Here is a 20,839-nt window from a genome sequence, read left to right on the forward strand (position 1 = left end):
AATGGAATTGGCAGCCCTTAGGTTCCCTGGCTGGGGCTCAATCCACTGAGTGTCATCAGTCAGGCTGTACTGTGACTTTTTATTTTTTTAAAGATTTTATTTATTTTCAGAGCGAGGGCAATGAGGGGAGAAAGAGAGGAAGAGAAATATCAAGGTGTGGTTGCCCCTCACTTGCCCCCAAGTGGTGACTAGGTCCACAACCCAAGCACATGCTCTGACTGGGAATCGAACAGGGATCCTGTATTCGCAGGCCAGTGCTCAATCCACTGAGCCACGCAATCCAGGGGTACTGTGAGTTTTTGAATAGCAAAAGTTCTTAGAAATTATTGTTGATTTTTAATATTTATTGTGCATATGCATGCCGATATTGTTATTTGTAATATCTTTCATGTGATTTTTTAAAGTTTCGGAGCTATACATAACAATAGTTTCATTATAAATATGTATTTACTTTAAATAAAATTTCTAAATTTTGTAATCTTATCACGTTGAAAATACCTGAAACATCTTCTCACCTGATGTCTTCCATGTTTATGAAAGGCAAATTTTCTCTCATTATGAAAATTACAATACCATTTTCACATTTTAAAACACCAGAAGTGAGAACTCAATTGTCCAACATTTTAAAAAAATTACTTATTTCTTATGACGTTTATATTATATCTATACAGCAGACCTCTAATGTTTATATTCATCATAGGTCTTTTTTTGTTTCAAAGGCGTGTGCTACAGTCTTGTATTATATTTGTCACATAGGTACATGATAGGTAAGCGGGGCATTTGTACAATAAATTTTTGCACTCCGTAAGGCAGGAATACCTCTTATTATAACTCACTGTTGGGGTTCGCAGATGAGGTGTATTTACGAATATGAATTCAAGTCGCTTGGCCAGGAAAAGATGAAAACTTCCTTCAGCCGCTTTCACGACGTGTCTTTCGTGAGGGCGGGTCATTTCCCATGGGCCCGAGCGGCGGATCGTGTTCATTTTTTGCTGAAGGGACGTGAGAAAAGACTGTGTCACCACTTTGGTCTTTGTAAATCCACATAACCCAGAATACCATGCGAAGAATACCGCCGCCTAGCCAATGAGGTGTAAGGCGAGGCAATTTCGTTGATGGTCACCGCTTAGGGCGGGACTTCCGGCGCAGAACCCGGCACTTTGTCTTCACCCAGAGTCGGTTGGACAACGTTCTCTGGTCGCTGGGTGCCGGTGGAAATGTGGGGGCAGGGGCGGCGCCAGAGTCGTGGTCCACACAGCACAACCAAGAGTAAGGAGCTGGGCGACCCGGACCAGATGATCCGGACAGGGGCCGACATTCTCCTGGTGTCCTCGTCTCCTGTCGTTACTTTCTGGCCTCCCCCACAGCGTCCGTTGGCGCCATCCCTCAGAGGCCTCGCTGAGGTGAGTCCGCGGCCTTCCGCATTCCCTCCTTCACAGCGTCGGGGCAGGAACCCGACATCCCTGTGCTCGCGTCCTGTCAGGCTTCCCGTCAGGCACTGTGAGGGGTTCTAGGAAGAGGAGTGTCGCGGTTTCTGAGGACATAGCAAGCACAGTGCAGGGTGAACAAGGGCCTTTGTGCCTGAGGTCCCCATGCGGCTCTGGGTGGTGACGGTTGACGCAAACGCCAGCTCCTCCGGGGCTTTGCGGGCTGTGGGATCCATCAGATAAGGGGTTATTACGGATCCTGCTGGAACATGCCAAGCACTCTCTGGATGCCATACGCCTAGTTTTGGGTGAGTCCGGAGATGTACGTGTACTACGGAGCAGGAAGGTGACAGAGCTGAGGGAGAGGACCTGGGGTCTGAAGACGTGAAGGAGGCACACATGCCACAGTGGTGTGCACTAGCAGAGGAAGTGTCAGTTGACTGTCTTCGGTACCTGTTTTGGGGACTTAAGTGTAAAGCTTAAGGTCGTGTTTGGCGGTGTCTTGGAGGCATGATCTGGGAGACACAGTGGCATTGCTTGTGGGGAAGAATGGGGCCCTACAGCCATGCCCTAATGCTGATATGGCATTTATCTGCTCTCCGCTCCCTCCAGTGCCCCAAAGGAGCTGCTCTTCCGAAAGTTGATAACAGTAATTAATGGGGCTGTGATGACAGAGCGGCCAGCACTGGTATATGGGCCTGGTGTCCACAGTGAACTGGGGAGCCCTGGAGGAAATTGAGCGTGGAGACGATTGTAAGAAGTAGTATTGTGGTTCTCAGATGAGACAGCTCTTGTCATTTGTTTCACTTTTGACAGGTTGGTGTGACCTTTGGGGACATTGCCCTGTACTTCTCCAGGAAGGAATGGTGCCTCCTGGATGACAATCAGAGACGCCTGTACCTGGGTGTGATGCTGGAGAACTTTGACCTTATATCCTCGCTGGGTAAGACCCTGACTTTGGCCAGTTACATGGACTTGGCTTTGCATTTTCCATACCTCCTGTTGTTTAAGGGGGTGCTCTCTCCTCACATGTGGGCGGTAAGCACTGCTTGATTTTCCAGGTTTCTGAGCAGTTGCTTTCCTTGGTAGGTTTGGTTTGTTTGCACTGCCCTTTTCTCCCCCTACAATACCAGTACCTGTTGTACTTAACTCATAGGGAAGGATTTGTGGTTGGTAATGTTTCAGAAAGCCTATGAATACCACCTTCATTAGTGAGAAAAGCTTTCTTTTTCTTTCCTGTTGCTCATTTCTACATATTTATTTGGAAAATTGTTTGTACATTTTTTTTGGCTAATGAGTTTTGAATCTGTTGAATATTTTATAGATGCCTTTTTACCTACTGGTACATGGCTTTTAACATTGACATAATTTTGCCTCCAAGATCTTGTTTTTGCTCTTTTTTTAAATCTTTCAATGTTTTTGGCAATCCTGCATTTACCATATCTAGCATTGTCAGGTTTTCAGCAGGCTGAGATGCTGGTTACCAGTGTTAGAGAGAAAGTAATTTTAAGTAAGTCATGTAGGTTTTTTTTAATACTCGGATGGTGCTTTGTTAATAGCCTACAGTATAGTGTTGACATAAGGTTGTATTTACTGGTAAATCAAACAATTTAGTTGACATTTTCTGAATGAAACCCACAATATCTCCAAGCCATATATTTATATGTTCTGTAAGTATTTTCTCCTATCCTGAGTGTGCATTTTCTTCTTTTATTCTCTTTTCTTAATAAATTTTATGGGTTTCTATTTTTAGATAGAAAGGAAGGGAAAATAGAGGTAGAGAACTGTCAGTGTGAGAGAGAAACATCAATCCTTTATCTCTCCAGCCCCAACTGGGGTCTGAAACACCAACCCAATCATGTACCCTGATCGGGAATCCAACAGGCCACTTGTAGGTTTACAGGATGACTCACCACCAACTGAGCCGCACTGGGCAGGGCTGCCTTTTCTTTCAGTTGCTCTACTGTGGAGAAGCCTTTTCATTTGTTGCAGTTTGAATTGTTTATATATGCTCTTTTGCATTGTGGTTGTTGTCACAGGTTATTTCAAAAACAAATCTGCAGCCCTGAGTAAGTGGATTGAGCGTCTTCCTGCAATTCGAAAGGTCGTCTGTTGTGTTCCCAGTCAGGGAACAGGCTTGGGTGCTGGCTGGGTCCCCAGTTAGGGTGTGGGATAGGTAACATATTGATGCTTGTCTTGCACATTGATGATTCTCTCCCTCTTTGTCTCCCTCTCTTTCTCTTTTCTGAAAGACAAAAATAAATAAAAAATCCTTTAACAAATTATTATATAGTTGAAAAAGAAAATCAAATCACTAAAGCATCTTCTCTAGGTTATCTGGAAAATGTTTTAAGACTGCAACTTAATTTTTCATATATTTTAGCTAATTTTTATCACTGGTTTCCAGTTTTGTGGTTTACATGTGAATGTTTATTTTTCCCATCACCATTAATTAAGGAAACCATTTTTTTCTTAATATCTTGCAGTTTTTTCAAGATTAGTTGAATGTCAGTGCACCTGTGTTTATTTCGGTGTCGTATGTGTTGTTCTGTTGGTCTATGTTTTCTGCGTTAATTTTGATAACACTGTTTGATTGCTTTGGCTTTGTAATAGATTCAAGTCAGGAAGTGTGATGCCAACAAAATTTGTTCTTGCTCAGGATTGCTTTTGCTATTCAAAGTCTTTTGACGCTCTGTACATGTCAGGATTCTTTTTGATTTGTGTGTTAAACTACGATTGGAGTTATCAAAATTGCATTTAATCTGTAGATTTATATGGATAATGTAGAAAGTTTTATTGTTATTAAATTTTAAGTCCATGAACACTAGCTGACTTTCAGTCATTTGCCTTTTCATCATTTTCTTTAAGCACTGTCTTGTCCTGTTCTGTGTTCAGACACCACTTTTATCTGTTGAATTTATCCATGTGTATTTTATTGTTTTTGATGCTATTGTAATGTTGACTACTCCTTCATTTCTTTATTTTCTTTTTAATCCTGACCTGAGGATATCTATATTGATTTTAGAGGGGGAGAGAGAGAATCATATATGTGAGGGAGAAACATCGATTGGTACCTCCCTCATGTGCCCCGACCTGGAACCCAGTGAACAACGTACTTGTGTTCTCTGACCTGTAATCAAACGAACCAAGTCACCTGGCCATGACTCTTCATTCCTTTATCAAGGAATTTATTATTAGTGTGTAGAAATGGAACTGAGATGTATATGTTGAGTTTTGTATCCAGTCACTTTTCTCCATTTATTTATGTATTTCTTTAATTTATTTTTTATTTTTTAAGTATTTTTTATGATTATGGTGTTATAGTTCTCCCAATTATTTTTTTCCTTTGCTCCCCTCCACACAGTACCCCCATCCCTCCAGCTTTCAACCCTTATTTGAGCCCATTTGTCATGCCTGTATGTTCTTTGGCTTTATCCTTTCCTGTACTGTTCTTCACATCCCCCTGTCTATTTTGTACAAACCAATTATGCTTCTTAATCCCTGCACCATTTCCCCATTTCTCACCCTTACCCCTCTCGGCTGATAATCCTCCCAATGATCCCCATACCTATGATTCTCTTTCTATTCTGGTTCTTAGGTTTTTTGTTTTGTTTATGTTTTTTAAATTCTGGTGATAGTTGTGAGTTTGCTGTTATTTTAATGTTCATAGTTTTGAGGTTTTTCTTTTTCTTAAATAAGTCCCTTTAATATTTCATATAATAATGGCTTGATGATGATGAACTCCTTTAGCTTTACCCTGTATGGGAAGCACGTTATCTGCCTTTCGATTCTAAATGATAGCTTTGCTGGATAGAGTAATTTTGGTTGTAGATCCTTGCTTTTCATCACTTTCAATAGTTGTTGCCAGTCCCTTCTTGCCTGCAAAGTTTCTTTGGAGAAATTAGCTGATTGTTTTTTGTTTAAAGATTTTATTTACTTATTTTTAAAGAGAGGGGAAGGAAGGAAGAAGGAGAGGGAGAGATGCATCAATCTGTGGTTGCCTCTTGCATGCCCCCAATTCGGGATTTGGCCTGCAACTCAAACATGTGCCCTGACTGGGAATCAAACTGATGACCCTTTTAGTTGCAGGGCGGCACTTAATCCTCTGATCCACACCAGCCAGGACTGATAGTCTTATAGGTACCTTTGTAGGTAACTCTCTTCTTTTCTCTTTCTGCTTTTTAAGATTCTCTCTTTATCTTTAACGTTTGGGATATTATTATGTATCTTGGTGTGTTCCTTTTTGGCTCTAGTTTCTGTGGGATTCTCTGTGCTTCCAGGATTTGTATGTATTTCCTTCACCAAGTTAGGAAAGTTTTTCTTCATTGTTCTTTCACATAAGTTTTCAGTGTCTTGCTCTTTCTCTTCTCCTTCTGGTACTTCTGTGATTTGGATGTTAGCACATATAAAGTTTTCCCAGAGGTTCCTAAGTCTCTCCTCATTTTTTTCTATTTTTGTTTCTTCATTCTGTACTAGTTGACTATTTATTTCTTCCTTATGTATCAAATTGTTGATTTGAACTCAGGCTTCCTTTCCTTCACAATTTGTTTCATGTCGATTTTCCTTCATTTCACTTAGCATAGTCTTCACTTTTTCCTTTGTGCATTTGCCATATTTAAGCATCTCTGTCAAGTCTGTGAGCATCATTATCATCAGTGTTTTGAACTCTGCCTCTGTTAGATTGGCTCTCTCTTCGTCTCTCTTTTTTAATTAAATCATTCATTATTTATTTTTTTAATATGCTTTATTGATTATGCTGTTATAAATGCCCCAATTTCTTTTCTCTTTCTTCCTCTCCAACGAGTGACACCACTCCCTCCAGTTGTCCCCTGCCCCTTAGTCCATGCCCATTGGTTGTGCATATAGTTCTTCTCAACATCTTCCAATCTACTCTACTCCCTCCTACTATGCTTCTTAATCCCTGTACCATCTCCCACCCTTTCCCCCCTCCCACCTCCCCACTGACCTCCTCCCAAAATGTTCCCCATACCTATAATTCTTTTCCCATTCTCATTGCCTATTTAGTTTGCCTTTGTTTTGATTCCCTAGCTTCTGTTGTTGGTTGTTGTGATACAGTTTTCATATTAATGTTCATAGTTTCAATCCTCTTTCTCCTAAACAAATCTCTTTAACCATTTCATATAACAGTGATTTGAATCTGATGAACTCCTTCAGTTTTACTTTGTCCTGGAAGCACTTTCTTTGCCCTTCTATTCTGAATGACAGCTTCGCTGGATAGAGTAATTATTGTAGGTTTTTGCTTTTCATTACTTTGAATATTTCTTGCCAGTCCCTTCTTGCCTGCAGAGTGTCTTTTGAGAAGTCAGCTGATAGTCTTATTGGGACCCCTTTGTAGGTTATTCTTGTCTTCTCTCTTGCTGCTTTTAAGATTCCCTCTTTATCCTTAATTTCTGACATTTTGATTATAATGTGTCTTGGTGTGGTTCTCCTTGGGTCCAGTTTTTTTGGAATTCTCTGTGCTTCCTGGACCTGTAATTCTATTTCTTTCCCCAAGTTAGGGAAGTTCTACTTCATTATTTTTTCACATAATTTTTCAATTTCTATTTCTTCTTCTTCACCTTCTGGCAACCCTATGATTTGGATGTTGGCCCGCTTATAGCTGTCCCATAGGTTATTAAGCCTCTCCTTATTTTCCTCACTTTTTGTTTCCTTTTTCTGCACTGGTTGACTGTTTGTTCCTTCCCTATGTTCTGATTTGTTGATTTGATCCCTGGTTTTCTTTCCCTTACCACTAGTTTTGTATGTGTTTTTGTTCATTTCAGCAGGACTAGCCTTCATTCCTTCTCCATCTTGTTTAAGATCTTCTGTTAGGTCTGTAAGCATTCTTATAACCAAAGTCTGAATTTTGCCTCAGAAAGATTTCCTATCTGCTGCTTTGTTAGATTAGATATTTGCTGTCTGGTCAGCTGCTTGATGGGATCTCTATCATGATCTGTGCCATCCTGACAGTTTTGTGTTTACCTTTGCTTCCTGGGCGGGATGGTCACACCTATGCTATAGGAGGTGGAGCCCCTTGCACTTGTCACAATGGGTGACCCTTCTCACCAAGCTCTGGCATTTTCTGTGGGAGTGGGGGTCCAAGATGGATTCCTGCCGTTCACTCTCTGCTTAGAGATCGGGAGCTTCCACTTCTGTCATCATCCCCTCCAGGCCTTACAGTCCAAGGTAATGGGAGTCCACCTTCCCCAGCATTGGAATTGCAAGCTGATGGGTCTGGTCTGAAGCCGGGGGTGCTCCCCAGGCACTTCTCGCCTCCCCTTAAATATGGGTGTTTGTGCTTACCGCCATCTCACCACTCTCGCTGCTGCTGCCAGCACAGCTTAACCTCTCTTCCCTGGTTTCACCCCTCCTACCCATCTGGACAAGCACCATTTCTTTATAACTTCATATGTTGGACTTCCATTTATTTTCTGGAAATTCTGGTTATTTCTGGTTTTCAGGTAGTTGTGTCCCTTCTTAGTTGTGGAGGGATACAGAGTGCCATTCTACGCCTCCATCTGGGCTGGAAGTCTCTTCATCTCTTAGTTCTTCCATTGGATCCCTGATCTACTCCCTCTTTTGGGTCATACTTTTTTTTCTCCTCAAGTTGACAGGCTCCTGTGTTTGCCTATGTCTTAGGTAGAGCTCTATCACCTGTTATGTTGCAAGGTGTGGAGCCTTAGATAATCATCAGTGCAGGGGAGACCTGTTTCACCACATTGTGGTGCTCTGTGTGGAGGACAGGTCTGAGAGGGAACAATGCTTATTGCTCCCACTTCCCGTATGGAACTGGCGCCCCTCTAGCTGTTGCCCTGGTCATGATTCCGAGAGTGGGTGGGTTTGCGGATGTTCTAGGACCTTGATGGCCCTCTAAACAGACGGACTCTGCTGAGAGACTGGCAGTTTCTTCCTTTGCCCCAGCCCCCAGTGGTTTACACTGTAAGGAGCAATGAGGCTTTATTTTTTCCACCGCTGGAGCAGTGAATTGTGCAATCTGGTCTGGGGCTGGGATAGCTCCCAGGTGTCTACCTGGACTTTTTTAATGTGTGACTGCTCTTTCTGTTGGTTGGCCACAGCCACTGCCTTACTGCCAGTGCTGCTGCCACACCGCATTTTCTCCATCCCTCCTGCTATTCAGGATGAATATTGCTTCTTTATATCTTTGTTTGTTGGACTTCCATGTACTTCAATTTTCTGGTAGTTCTATTTTGTTTTGTTTTGAGGTAGTTGTATTTCTCCTTATTGTTGTGAAGAGTGGCAAAGCATGTCTACCTGTGCCTCCATCTTTGCCAGATGTCCTAATTATATATATATTTTTAATTTTTATTTATTTCAGAGAGAGGAAGGGAGCCTGATGGGGAGAGATAAAGGGAAGCTTTGTTCTGTGGTTTCACCCATCTGTGTGTTCATTGACTGCCCAATGCATGTTTCCTGATGGTAGATGTCCCACAATCCTGACCAGGGCTCTGAAGTTGTTTATTTATTTCAGAAGTTTATAATGGAAATTTGACAGTTTTTTCTATGTAGGATCATGTCATGTGCCGGCTTCACTTATGTCCATGCATTGTGGTTCATGTTTTTGGGTGTAATGTCATATCTTAAATTGTTCTTTAAATTATTTTGAGTCTTCTTTTGTTTTAGTCTAACTAAAGGTTTGCCAATTGGCGTATCTTTCATAAAATAGCTCTTATTCTCTTTTTTTCTCTTGTCTCTATTTCCTTTATGTTTGTTCTGATATGTAATGGTTTTTTTTCCTTTGCTACCTTTGGGTTTACTTTCTTATTGTGTTTAAATTTTTATGAGTTGTAATGATATGTTATTTATTTGAGAGGCTTTTTTTTTTTTTTTTTTTTTTTAGTGTAGACCTCACTATAAGATTTCCTGGTAGAATTGCATTTCATACTTAAGCATTAGTAGATTGTGTTTCTTTTTACTTTGCCCCTAGATTATTCTTTTTAAAGATTTATTTATTTTTTTTAGAGGGAGGGAATAGGAGGTAGAGAAACATTTAAGGCTTGCCTCTCACACACCCCCAACTGCGAACCTGGCCCACATTCAGGCACATGCTCTGACTTGGAATCAAACCAGCAACCTTTGGATTTACAGGCCAGTGCTCAATGCACTGAGTCATAATAGCGAGGGGTGCCCCTATGTTTTTTTGAATTTTGTTTCAGTTTATTTTTTTACCCTTGGTTATTCATGAGTGTTTTGTTTCATTTCAACTGACCTGTGAATTTTCAAGGTTGCTTTCTTTTTAAAGTATATTTATTCATTTATTTTTAGATAGTTGGGGATGGAGGGAGGGAGACAGGGCAAGAAACAACCATGTGCAAGAGGTACATGGATCAGTTGCCTTTCACACCCCATTCCTGGGGACCTGGCTCACAATGCAGGCATGTGCCCTTACTGGAAATTGAACCTGTGACTTTTCAGTTTGCAGGCTGGCACTCAGTCCACTGAGCCACATCAGCCAGGGCTTCAAGCTTTCTTGAAACTAAAATTGTTTCAAGTGAATGGATTGTGATAAAATAGGATACTTAACATGATTTTCCTCAAAGTTTGAGACTTGATTATTGACCTGACATATGATTTACTTAAGAGAATATTTCATGTATGCTTGAAAAGATTGCATCTTCTGCTGCTATTGAATGGAATTTTCTGAATATATAATAGTGCTTTTTGCTCTAATCTGTACTTAGTCTTCAATACTTCCTTATTGCTTTTGGATGGAATGATCTATATACCTATTGTTGAAAGGGTAATACAGTTACCTACTAATGTTGGACTTCTGTTTGTCTTCAGTTCTGATATTATTTGTTTAACATAGATGACTGTTGTGTATTTCCATGCATGATAACTGAACACTGCTATCCTCTTGATGAATTGACTTATTTTTCATTCTGTCATTACTGTAGTCTCTTGTGACCATTTTTCTGGCAGGCTTTTTTGGTCTGATGGAATTTCAGCTATGCCGTCTTTGTTTTGGTTTCAGTTGCATGGAATATATTTATATCTCTTTTATTTTCAGTCTGATTGTGTCCATACAGGTTTAGTGTCTTTTATAGGTAGTATATGTTTCTGTACTTTAACCCTTCAGTTGCTCTGTGTCTTTTTTTTAAGATTTTATTTATTTTTACAGAGAGAGGAAGGGACAGTATAAGACAGGGAGAGAAACATTGATGACTAAGATAAACAAATATCATTGGTCGTCTCTTGAAAGCTGCCCACCTGGGACATGGCCGACAACCTAGGCATGTCCTCTGACTAGGAATTGATCCAGTGACTTCTCAGTTTGCAGGAGGGTATTCAACCCCCTAGTCACACCAATCAGGGCCACTATGTGTCTTTTGACTGGAGAATTTCTTTAAGGTGCTACTATTGCCCCTTCTGCATAGGTTTATTCTTCTTTTGCAGTTTCTTAGTCTTCCTGTCTTGAGGTCTTCCTTTGTGATTTGATTATTTTGTATAGTGATTTGACTGTTTTGACTTTTGTAAAATTAATTTTTCTGGTGATTTTCAAAAGACTACATAAAATAACTCTTTTTACAATTTGTTTTAATCTGCTAACACCTTCACTGCATCCAAGCTTTCTACCTTTTGACTCCCTACCACATATCCCTTTATTTTCTTTGATGTCACAATTCACAGGTTTTATATAGTGTATCTAATAGGGTACAGAATGGTGGCTTCATTATTTTTACTAGATTCAGTTTTAAACCTTTATGATGGCTGCGTAATATGCATTCCACCAATCCGGTGCTACTGTGTAGTGAGTTTGATTTTATTCTCACTTTTCATAGTGAGAATTATACTTCCCCATCTATTTGAGTTTCTATTTAGTACTCTTATTTGATCTTGAAGAAGTCTTTTTAGCGTTTCTAATAGGTTGAGTGGCAGTGAAGTTCTTTAGCATTTGTCTGGGAAGGTATTTTTTCTGAACAACGGGATTTCTGGATACAATATTGATGGTTTTCTTTTATTGTTGTAAATATGTTATTTTTATTTACCCCTAGTCTGCAAGTTTTCTTCAGAGTAATCTACTGATAACCTTACTGAGGCGTTCTGCTGTGTGTGACAAGATTCTACTTCCTTTGTGTTTTCACAGCTCTCTTTGCCTTTGATTTTTAACAGTTTCATTTTTCTGTGTCTTGTTGAAGTCCATTTTGCTTTGAACCTGTACAGGAACGTGTGGGGAGACATGCACCTGATTATTCAGAGCTCTTTTTCCAATTTGGGAAGCCAGTCTTCAGCTCACTGTTTTATAATTAGTGTTCTACTTCTCTTGGTCCTTGCCTCCCTTTTCTTTTCTCTTTCTCTGCCCTCCCCCTGACACACAAAACCGAGTGATTTCCATAATGCAAAGATCAGGTATCCTGGTGCTGTTACTTTATTTACCTTGCCATATTTTAAAAATTTATATCCCTTTTTTATTTTTCTCCACCTTGATGCTTTCAAACAACATATTCTTTCCATGACTTCTTTTCATATTTTTTATTGCATTTCCATTTTCTTCTATGTAACGTGACAATTGCACCATTTCTCTTTTATTATATTTTATTTTTCTGTATATCTGACATTTTACTATTTTTCCTGTGTCATTATGTCCTTTACGTTGGTTCCATTTGTATTCTTTGGTGGCCGTGGGTTTTTTTTCTATTTATTGTTTTTCTATTATAATTGTCCCATTTTTTTCACCATTGCTCCCCCCTACCCCGCCCACCCCTTCTCCCACATTCAGTCCCCACCCTGTTGTCCATGTCCATGTCCATGGGTCATTCATCCTAGTTCCTTGACTAGACTCTCCCCCTTTTTCCCCCCTTTCCTTTCTCCTCCCTCCCTCCTGGTCACTATTAGTCTGTCCCTTGTTTCCATGCCTCCGATTCTATTTTGCACATTGGTTTGTGTTGTTCATTAGTTTCCTGCATTAGGTGAGATCATATGGTGTGTGTTTTTTGCTATCTGCCTTATTTTACTAAGCATAATACTCTTCAGTTCCATCCATGCAATGGATGTTTTTGAAAGTAAAGATTTTGGATTCCTTATCAGGTTTCCATAGAAATGCATTTGTTTGGTATCGATTATTGGAAATTCTTGTGTTCTCTTGGTTGTGGCCTTGTTTATAGCATTTCTTTTAATCACGTATGTGTGTCTAAGCACTTGAGGAAGTGGAAACTCCTTTCAATTTTATGGACTAATTCTGGCTAGAGAAATAGATCATCTACATGTGGATTTGGAGTTCGCTCAGTTGCTGTGGTGTTTGAATCTTGAGACAAGTCCCAGTGGCCTACTTTCCTTGATGCTACATGAGTTGAGGTCAGAATAACAAAATATGTATAAGTTCAATCTGCTTTGGCAGAATTTCTTTTCACTGATAGTCGGTGTTTCACAGACTTTGGTGGCAAATACTGCTGGGGGCAACCTGCCTTTTTTGTGTCCTTCTGGGTCTAGGTTGTTGACAAAGATTTGTTTTGGATTTCATGCCAAGAAACTCTATAGGGCTCTCTAATGAGTATACTGGCAGCTTCACAATATTGCAGGGGCTTCTGTGGTTCTTAAAATAAAAAATTTCCAGTGTTTGTCACAGAAGAGTTCAGTCAACTAGCACAATCACAGAGTTTGACAGAGGTAACTCTGACCCTTGTATTTGATCCTAAACATTTTCAAATGGGTTCAGTAGTCCACATTTCTAGTCATGCTTTCTATGAAGTTCTTTGTTTTCTGCTCTTTTGCTGCTTGTTTGTTGTTGTTGTTGATTATTATTAATTGCTTTTAGAGACACAAGTTAAAGGGCGGGAGAAAGAGAGAGAAAATCAAATTTCTTCTTCCACTTATTTATGCATTCATTGGTCACCTCTTCTATGTGCCTTGCCCAGGGATTGAACCCACAACCTTGGCATATGGAGACAACCCTCTCATCACTGATCCACCATATCAGGTGTGATTTCCTATTTCTCTTAACTGGATTTTTATTTCCCTTCCCTGTGGAGTATTTAGTCTGTTAGTAGCTGTCTACCTGGACTGGAAGAAGGGAAAATTGTCATACTTCTTATTCGGCCATGGTGCTGAAGTCATGTAGATATTCCTCTGTGGTCTCTTTGTGCTGTGTTGTACTACCAAAGTGCTGGCCATCTATCTCCTCAGTTTTTCTCTTTGAATTTATATGATCCTTATTCCATTTAACAACTCCACTGGGATTTAAGGGAAGCATAATTTGTGATTATGTGAAGAAACTTGATTCCATCCATGCCAGACTGGACCTAGATCTAGTCTTGCCTTGGTGAACAGCTCTTGGAGATGTTTTGACGCTTGAGCTTTGTTAAGGTCATAACCAGGAACCTATTTCATCCATAAGTATTTTATCACCGTTACTGTTCCTCAGCCCATTCCTCTCATCCTTGTTTATTGTTGGGACTTTGTCAGTTACTTTGTCAGTTACTTACTTCTAAGTTTTCATTTTAACTCTTGATTCCCGGCCCACAGATCATCTTTACCTCTCTGAACTTTGTTTCTCAACCATTTCTCTTAAGAGTAGTTTTTTTCTACCCTGTAATATTTGTGCATGCCTGCAGAATCTTGTGTATGCACTTACCATTATTTTGACCTTGAATATCACATAGGCTCTTGTTAGGTGTTGTTGACGAGTTAGAGGTCATTGAAATTATTCTACACAGCCTCACATCACCAGCATGAAAAGTCCTACAGGAAGCCATTTGAGTAAGAACAACGAGTAGTTCTTCTTTGTGTTTCATCCCATGCTTCTGTCTATTCCATGGTTAGGCTACCATTACTGAGTTACTATTGTGGCCATAAAGTATAAGAGCCATTTCTTCAGTTTGTAACTCAGTTTTCTTGAAAATGATTTCATAGAATAATTCCTAGCTGTGAAAGACGGCCATTTGTGATGAGGATACTCCTTCTTAGTTCATTTATTTCTTTTATAAGTATTTATTTATTTTTAGAGAAGGGGGGAGGGAAGAAGACAGGGAGAGAAACTTCATTGTGTGGTTGCCTCTCACATGCACCCAGCTGAGGACCTTGCCGTAAACCCTACTGGGAATCGAACTAGTGCCCCTTGGTCTCCAATCGGAGCTCAGTCCACTGAGCTACACCAGCCAGGGCGAAGGATACTTCCTTTTTAAGGTAACATACTTCACCAGTTTTTCCTTTCATTCAGGTTGCTGCTGTGGAGCCAAGAAAGTGGAAGCATCGATTGAACAAAGTGTTTCTCTGAGGTTGTCAGAGGCAAAGAATCTCAAGGTAGCTTTGTCTCCCCAGAAAAGCCACCCCTGTGAGAGTTGTGGGGCAGTTTGGAGAGACATTTTTCACTTCATAGAGGAGCAGGAAACACAGCACATTCAGAAGCTGTTGAGGTGCGGGGCATGTGGAAAAAGATTTTATTTCAGTACAAAATGTCACCAGCACCAAGAGCTTTACGAGAGAGAGAAACCTTTGATGGGAGAGGTGGACAGCATGTCACTTGCCAAGTGTTGCAATTATAACGTGTCCCAGAGGCTTTTTACCTGTAGTGAGGTTGGACTGGACATTCTTTCAGAGTCAGAACATCTCCACCAAGAGGCTACTCAAACCGGAGAGAGGCCAAATGAAATCTCAACACCTTTAGTTACTATTCAAACAAAAAATTATTTCACCCTGAGTGAATGTAAAAAAGCTGTTGGCTACAACCACACGTATGTTCAAAACAAGGAAGTTTCTACCAGCAGACAGTATTTTGTGTGCCATGATTATGAAAATTATTTTACCAGAATTTTGACATTTTGTTATCCTCAGAGTGTTTGCACTGGACAAAGACTCTATCATTGCAGTGAATGTGGGAAATCTTTTACCACCAACAGCTACCTTCATGCACATCAGAGACTTCACACTGGGGAAAGGCCTTATGAGTGTAGTGAATGTGGGAAGTCTTTCATCCAGAATCAAGCGCTACATCGCCATCAGAGAGTTCACACAGGAGAAAGGCCATATGAGTGCGGGGAATGTGGGAAATCTTTTACCAGGACACATGCCCTTTATGTACATCAGAGAGTTCATACTGGGGAAAGGCCTTATGAGTGCAGTGAATGTGGGAAATCTTTCATCCGGAAAGAAGCACTACATCGTCATCAGAGCATTCACACAGGTGAAAGGCCTTATGAGTGCAGGGAATGTGGGAAATCTTTCATTCGGAAAGAAGCACTACATCGTCATCAGAGCATTCACACAGGTGAAAGGCCTTATGAGTGCAGTGAATGTGGGAAATCTTTCACCACCGACCATTACCTTCATGTACATCGGAGACTTCATACTGGGGAAAGACCTTTTAAGTGCAGTGAATGTGGGAAATCTTTTACTAGGAAGGATGAGCTTTATGTACATCAGAGAGTTCATACTGGGGAAAGGCCTTATGAATGCAGTGAATGTGGGAAATCTTTCATCCGAAAGCAAGCACTTCACTCTCATCAGAGAGTTCACACAGGTGAGAAGCCTTATGAATGCAGTGAATGTGGAAAATCTTTTACTACTGACCATTACCTTCACATACATCGGAGAATTCATACTGGGGAAAGGCCATATCAGTGCGGTGAATGTTGGAAATCTTTTACCAGGAAGGATGAGCTTTATATACATCAGAGACTTCATACTGGGGAAAGGCCTTATCAGTGCAGTGAATGTGGGAAATCTTTCATCCGAAAGCAAGCACTAAATCATCATCATCGGAGAGTTCACACAAGTGAAAGGCCTTATGAGTGCAGTGAATGTGGGAAATCTTTTACCACTGACCGTTACCTTCATGTACATCGTAGAATTCATACGGAACAGCGGCCATATAAATGCAGTGAATGTGGGAAATCTTTTTTCAGGATGCATGACCTTTATGTACATCAGAGAGTTCATACTGGGGAAAGGCCTTATGAGTGCAGTGAGTGTGGGAAATCTTTTATCCGAAAGCAAGCACTACATCGTCATCAGAGAGTTCATACAGGTGAAAGGCCTTATAAGTGCAGCGAATGTGGGAAATCTTTTACCAAGAGCCATGATCTTTATGTACATCAGCGCGTTCATACTGGAGAAATGCCTTATGAATGCAGTGAATGTGGGAAATCTTTCATCCGAAAAGAAGCTCTTCATCGTCATCAGAGAGTTCACACACATGAAAAGCCTTATAAGTGCAGTGAATGTTTGAAGTCTTTTAGCACCAAAGATTATCTTCATGTACATCGTAGAATTCATACTGGGGAAAGGCCTTATGAGTGCAATGAATGTGGGAAATCTTTCATCCAGAATCAAGCACTACATCGTCATCAGAGTATTCACACAGGAGAAAGGCCTTATAAGTGCAGTGAATGTGGGAAATCTTTTACCAGGAAGCATGTCCTTCTTATACATCGCAGAGTTCATACACGTGAAAGGCCTTATTAGTGCAGTGAATGTGGGAAACCTTTTACCACCCACCATTACCTTCATGTACATCGGAGAAATCATACTGAGCAAAGGCTGTATGAGTGCAATTAATATGGGATCTCTTTTACAGGACACATGACCTTTGTGGACATCAGAGAGTTTATCCTAGGGAAAGGCCTTACAAATGTGAATGTGAATGTGTGAAATCTTTCATCTGTAGCACTACCCTTCAGTATTACCAGAACTTTCACAGTTGAGAAAGAACTTACGAGTATAGTGAATATGGTAAATCTCATCAGAAAACGAGAACTTCATTCTCATCAGAGAGTTCACACAGGAGAAAAGTCTTATGAGTTCACTAAATGTGGGAAGTCTATCATAGTAGCACTGGCCTTTGTTATCATGAGAGATTTCACATAGGATCAAGGTCTTACAAGTAGAGTTATGTGGGAGATTGTTTAGGTAAAATTTTAACCTTCACATATATGAGGTCCCATGGGCTGAATGTCTTAGATGTGTAGGAAATGTACATGTTTTATTTTTGGTTTTTTGCATGCTTTTTAAGCGTACTATAGGTATCTTTTTGAAGCATTTTTTTCTGAATCAAATTTCATACAATGAAACATCAACACTAGGGAGGTTCCCCTTAAATATTTTATATGGGGGTCATGTTTCTGTGTTGCTCTGTTTTTATGTATTCAGGTCTTTTTTCCAGATCCACGTCACTACATATTTCTGTTGCTGAAGGTATTTCCCCTGCACCAACTAGGGTTCCAAGACATTGCATGAGTCAGCAGTATCAAGTGCTCACAAAGGGTTACTGTTCTTAAATTTGTTGGAGAAAATAAGAATGTCCTAACTTTTTAGGTCTTGATTTCTGCACTCACTAGTTGTAGAATGGACCTGACTGTGAGTTGGCCCAGACAATGTCATCTGAGTTCAGTTGTCAGCTTGTAGGACTGCCTTTTTCAGTGACATGTCTTTTTTATATACCAGGGATAATTTTTGAGTGTCCAAACTGAATGCAAGACCTGCCAGGCTAATTTCTCTTTGGTTTATAAAATAACAGAGACCCTTTTCCTAATTCTTCTTTAATCTTGGGTGCTGTATTTATGATATGGGTAAGTTTATAAACAGTTCTAGGCCCTAGAAGTGTGAAGACGTGAACAAGTTTTATGTGTGTCTCAAACTTTCTCTGTTCACTGGGGACAATTTGATGCAAAAATGAACTCGGCAATTTTTCCCAAATATACATTCCTGCTCCAATCCACCTAATCAAGATCGTGGGCTCTAGTTCTCATGAGAAGCCTCAGTGCTGTGAGTTACAGGAGATGCAGAGATCACTCCAAAGGGGTTTGCTATGACAACCTCAGGTACACATGGGAACAGCACGAGTTTTTTCCGTATTTCTCCAGTAGGCCAATACTGTTGAATGGCATCTCTGACCCTTGTCATGAAATCAGCCAGGTGCCATAATATCTGCAATTGCATGGGTGATGATCACCGGTTATATCACCATACGGGTCAAGTAAACTGTGACTGCAACAGAAACACTGGCTTAATAGGTGCTGGAGGAGACTGCAGCCAGCTAGAGTGAGTTTGCCCCTTCTGAGAGTGCATCCAGAAATGTTTCTGATAAAGATAGTGCAGGATCAGTGTGTACTCAAATCGCAGGATCTGCAGGAATATTTATCTTCTATTGATTCGGTTACTGTCCCTATGTATAATGAAACGGGTTTAGGTGTGTGGCCAGGTAGCTCAGTTAGAGTATCATCTCTTGATATGCCAAGGTTCTGATTTCAATATCCAGTCAGGACACATAAAGAAAGCAACAAATGAATACCCACATAACTAGAATAAGAAATCAAGATTTCCCACTCTGGCTCTCTATCAATAAAATTTTTAAAAATATTAGTGGATTTCTGTAGCATCTCAGATGTTCATGTCAGAGCCACTGGTGCCCTGGTCGAAAGAAGGAAAAAAGTGGATCTGTAGTTGAGGGGTGTTGCTATTTTGACCCAACCAGCAGTTATATTGGCTTCAATGAGTTATTTTGTTTTTATTTTTAAAGATTTTCTTTATTTGAGAGAGACAGTGGAGAGAAACATCAGTGTGTGTGTGATAAACATTGATCTGTTGCCTCACACATGGCCCCATCTGGGGACCTCTCCACCAACCCAGGCATGTTCCCTGAATGGGAATTGAACCTATGTCCTCTTGGTCTATACACTAGCGCTAATTCCAGTGATCCACTCCACCCAGGGCAGTTTCAATGAGTTTTTATTGTCGGCTATATTTCCTGTCTCTGAGGGAAAGACTCATACAGAGCTCATGAGAATGTGGGTTGAATATAAAGTTGTTAACCCTATTTGCAAAATGAGTTGGACATACTAATTTTAAAACCTTTTTACCATTTTAAAAAAGCTTCAATTAGTAGACATCATATATCAAGTATAATATTTGGTCAACCTTCACTTACACATGACAGTGAAACCATTACCGTTTTCATAATACCAACCGTACTGGGAATTTACTTCATGGTCATTTAATCTCAGCCCTCCACAGTTCTGTACATAATCTTGATTTATATTCCATTGTACTAAATAACTGAGAGTAACAGTATTTTTTCTTCTTCATTTACATTGCATACATATTTGGAGATTTGTTAATGATTATTAGTAGCCCATAAGTTTTTGCTGAGAAATATTTTCTTTGAACATATCACTATGAATTTATTCAAAATGATTACTTCTTATTTTTTACTTTGAAGCTGGTATAAATATTTGTGTATAATTCTTTATGGGACATAAGTTTTATTAACCTTTGTCAATAATTCAGTGCACAGTCTGAGTTGTAAAGTAGGTTAATATTTAAGTTACACAGGTTAGGAATTTGTGACTTAAACTAGTTTTACCTTTTTGCATTCTCCAGCAGTGTATGACAGATTCAGATCCTCAAATCTTTTTTTTTTTTTTTTTACTTTTCTTCAACATTGTAATGCTATGTCACTGTTTCATTGTATTGTTTTAAGGATTTATGGTGAGCCTTTTCTCAGATGTATGTTTGCTATGTCTATATCTGTGCTAATCCTATGTTCTGTTTAATCTGATATGATTTTTGGCAGTTTTCTATAACAAAACATCAGAGAAATAACAATAATGCATGTTAGAATTTCACTAATTTCTGGCCTTTCTTGCTTTATGAAATAAATGTTTTTTTGTTATTCGAATGATGTTTTAATATTTCTTACTCATTTTATACTTTGCACCTTTCAAGGGACAGTTTTCATTTTAATCTCTGGTATTAACATTCGCCATCAGTTTAAAATGTCTAGTCATTTCATAATACAGTAAGCCCTTGTTTTGTTTTTTCTTCCATTTTTCTGGTCTCCCATAATGGGGGTTCTTGGGTTGGAAGAAGTTTTTAAAGGAGACCAGATGGCAGTAGGACAGGGAAGGAGGGTTCAACTCTGAAAGCTCAGTGCAGAGGTAATAGGAGGGCAGTGCTCAGGGACCCTGTGTCTGAATTTCAGAATATAAACTATTGGGACTCACAGTCAGATTGTTACAGGACAGATACCATCCTGAAGTATGTTTATTCGGGCCGAGGAAAGTGAAACATGGGAAGGACTTAGGGTAGAGAAAGTAACAGGAGAGAGCCTAGGCGGTGGTCCACGTTGGCTCCCTTCAAATGTTCTAGGAAAGGAGTGAGCTAAGGCAGGGCTGCTGTTAGGTCACTGGGAGGTCAGAGAAAATTCAGCCTTGGAGATGGGATAAGGGGTAACCCACATTGAACTGCTGTTGCCCACTGCTGCCCTGGTTGCAAGTCTCCTGGGGTCCTTCAGAGTTTAGGAGGAAGTAAAGGTTTCTACCCAGTAATGGGAATGGACATGCTGTAGAGCAAGCCAGCCCAGAGTCTTTGCCCTGAGGGCTTTTTGTCTCTTTGGCAGGTGAGAATTTGGGGGGAGTGTTTCCGCAGAATATTTGTTAGCTCTCCAGGTGCATTTTTTAATA

At 40.1% G+C, this 20,839-nt stretch overlaps 1 protein-coding gene across 1 annotated transcript; it reads left to right on the top strand.

The window, feature by feature from the left end:
• Nucleotides 1-1,170: 1,170 nt before the first annotated feature.
• LOC149995310 (uncharacterized) lies at nucleotides 1,171-20,055 on the top strand. The gene is given in 6 exon segments (XM_090259182.1): nucleotides 1,171-1,403; nucleotides 2,244-2,370; nucleotides 14,602-16,971; nucleotides 16,974-17,127; nucleotides 17,129-17,205; nucleotides 17,208-20,055. Coding segments are annotated over 6 exon segments (2,973 nt in total). The 5' UTR covers nucleotides 1,171-1,217; the 3' UTR covers nucleotides 17,267-20,055.
• Nucleotides 20,056-20,839: the final 784 nt, after the last annotated feature.

This window comes from Furipterus horrens, unplaced genomic scaffold, assembly GCF_987537825.1.
Source record: "Furipterus horrens unplaced genomic scaffold, mFurHor1.1.pri manual_scaffold_13, whole genome shotgun sequence".
NCBI classification, from domain to species: domain Eukaryota; kingdom Metazoa; phylum Chordata; class Mammalia; order Chiroptera; family Furipteridae; genus Furipterus; species Furipterus horrens.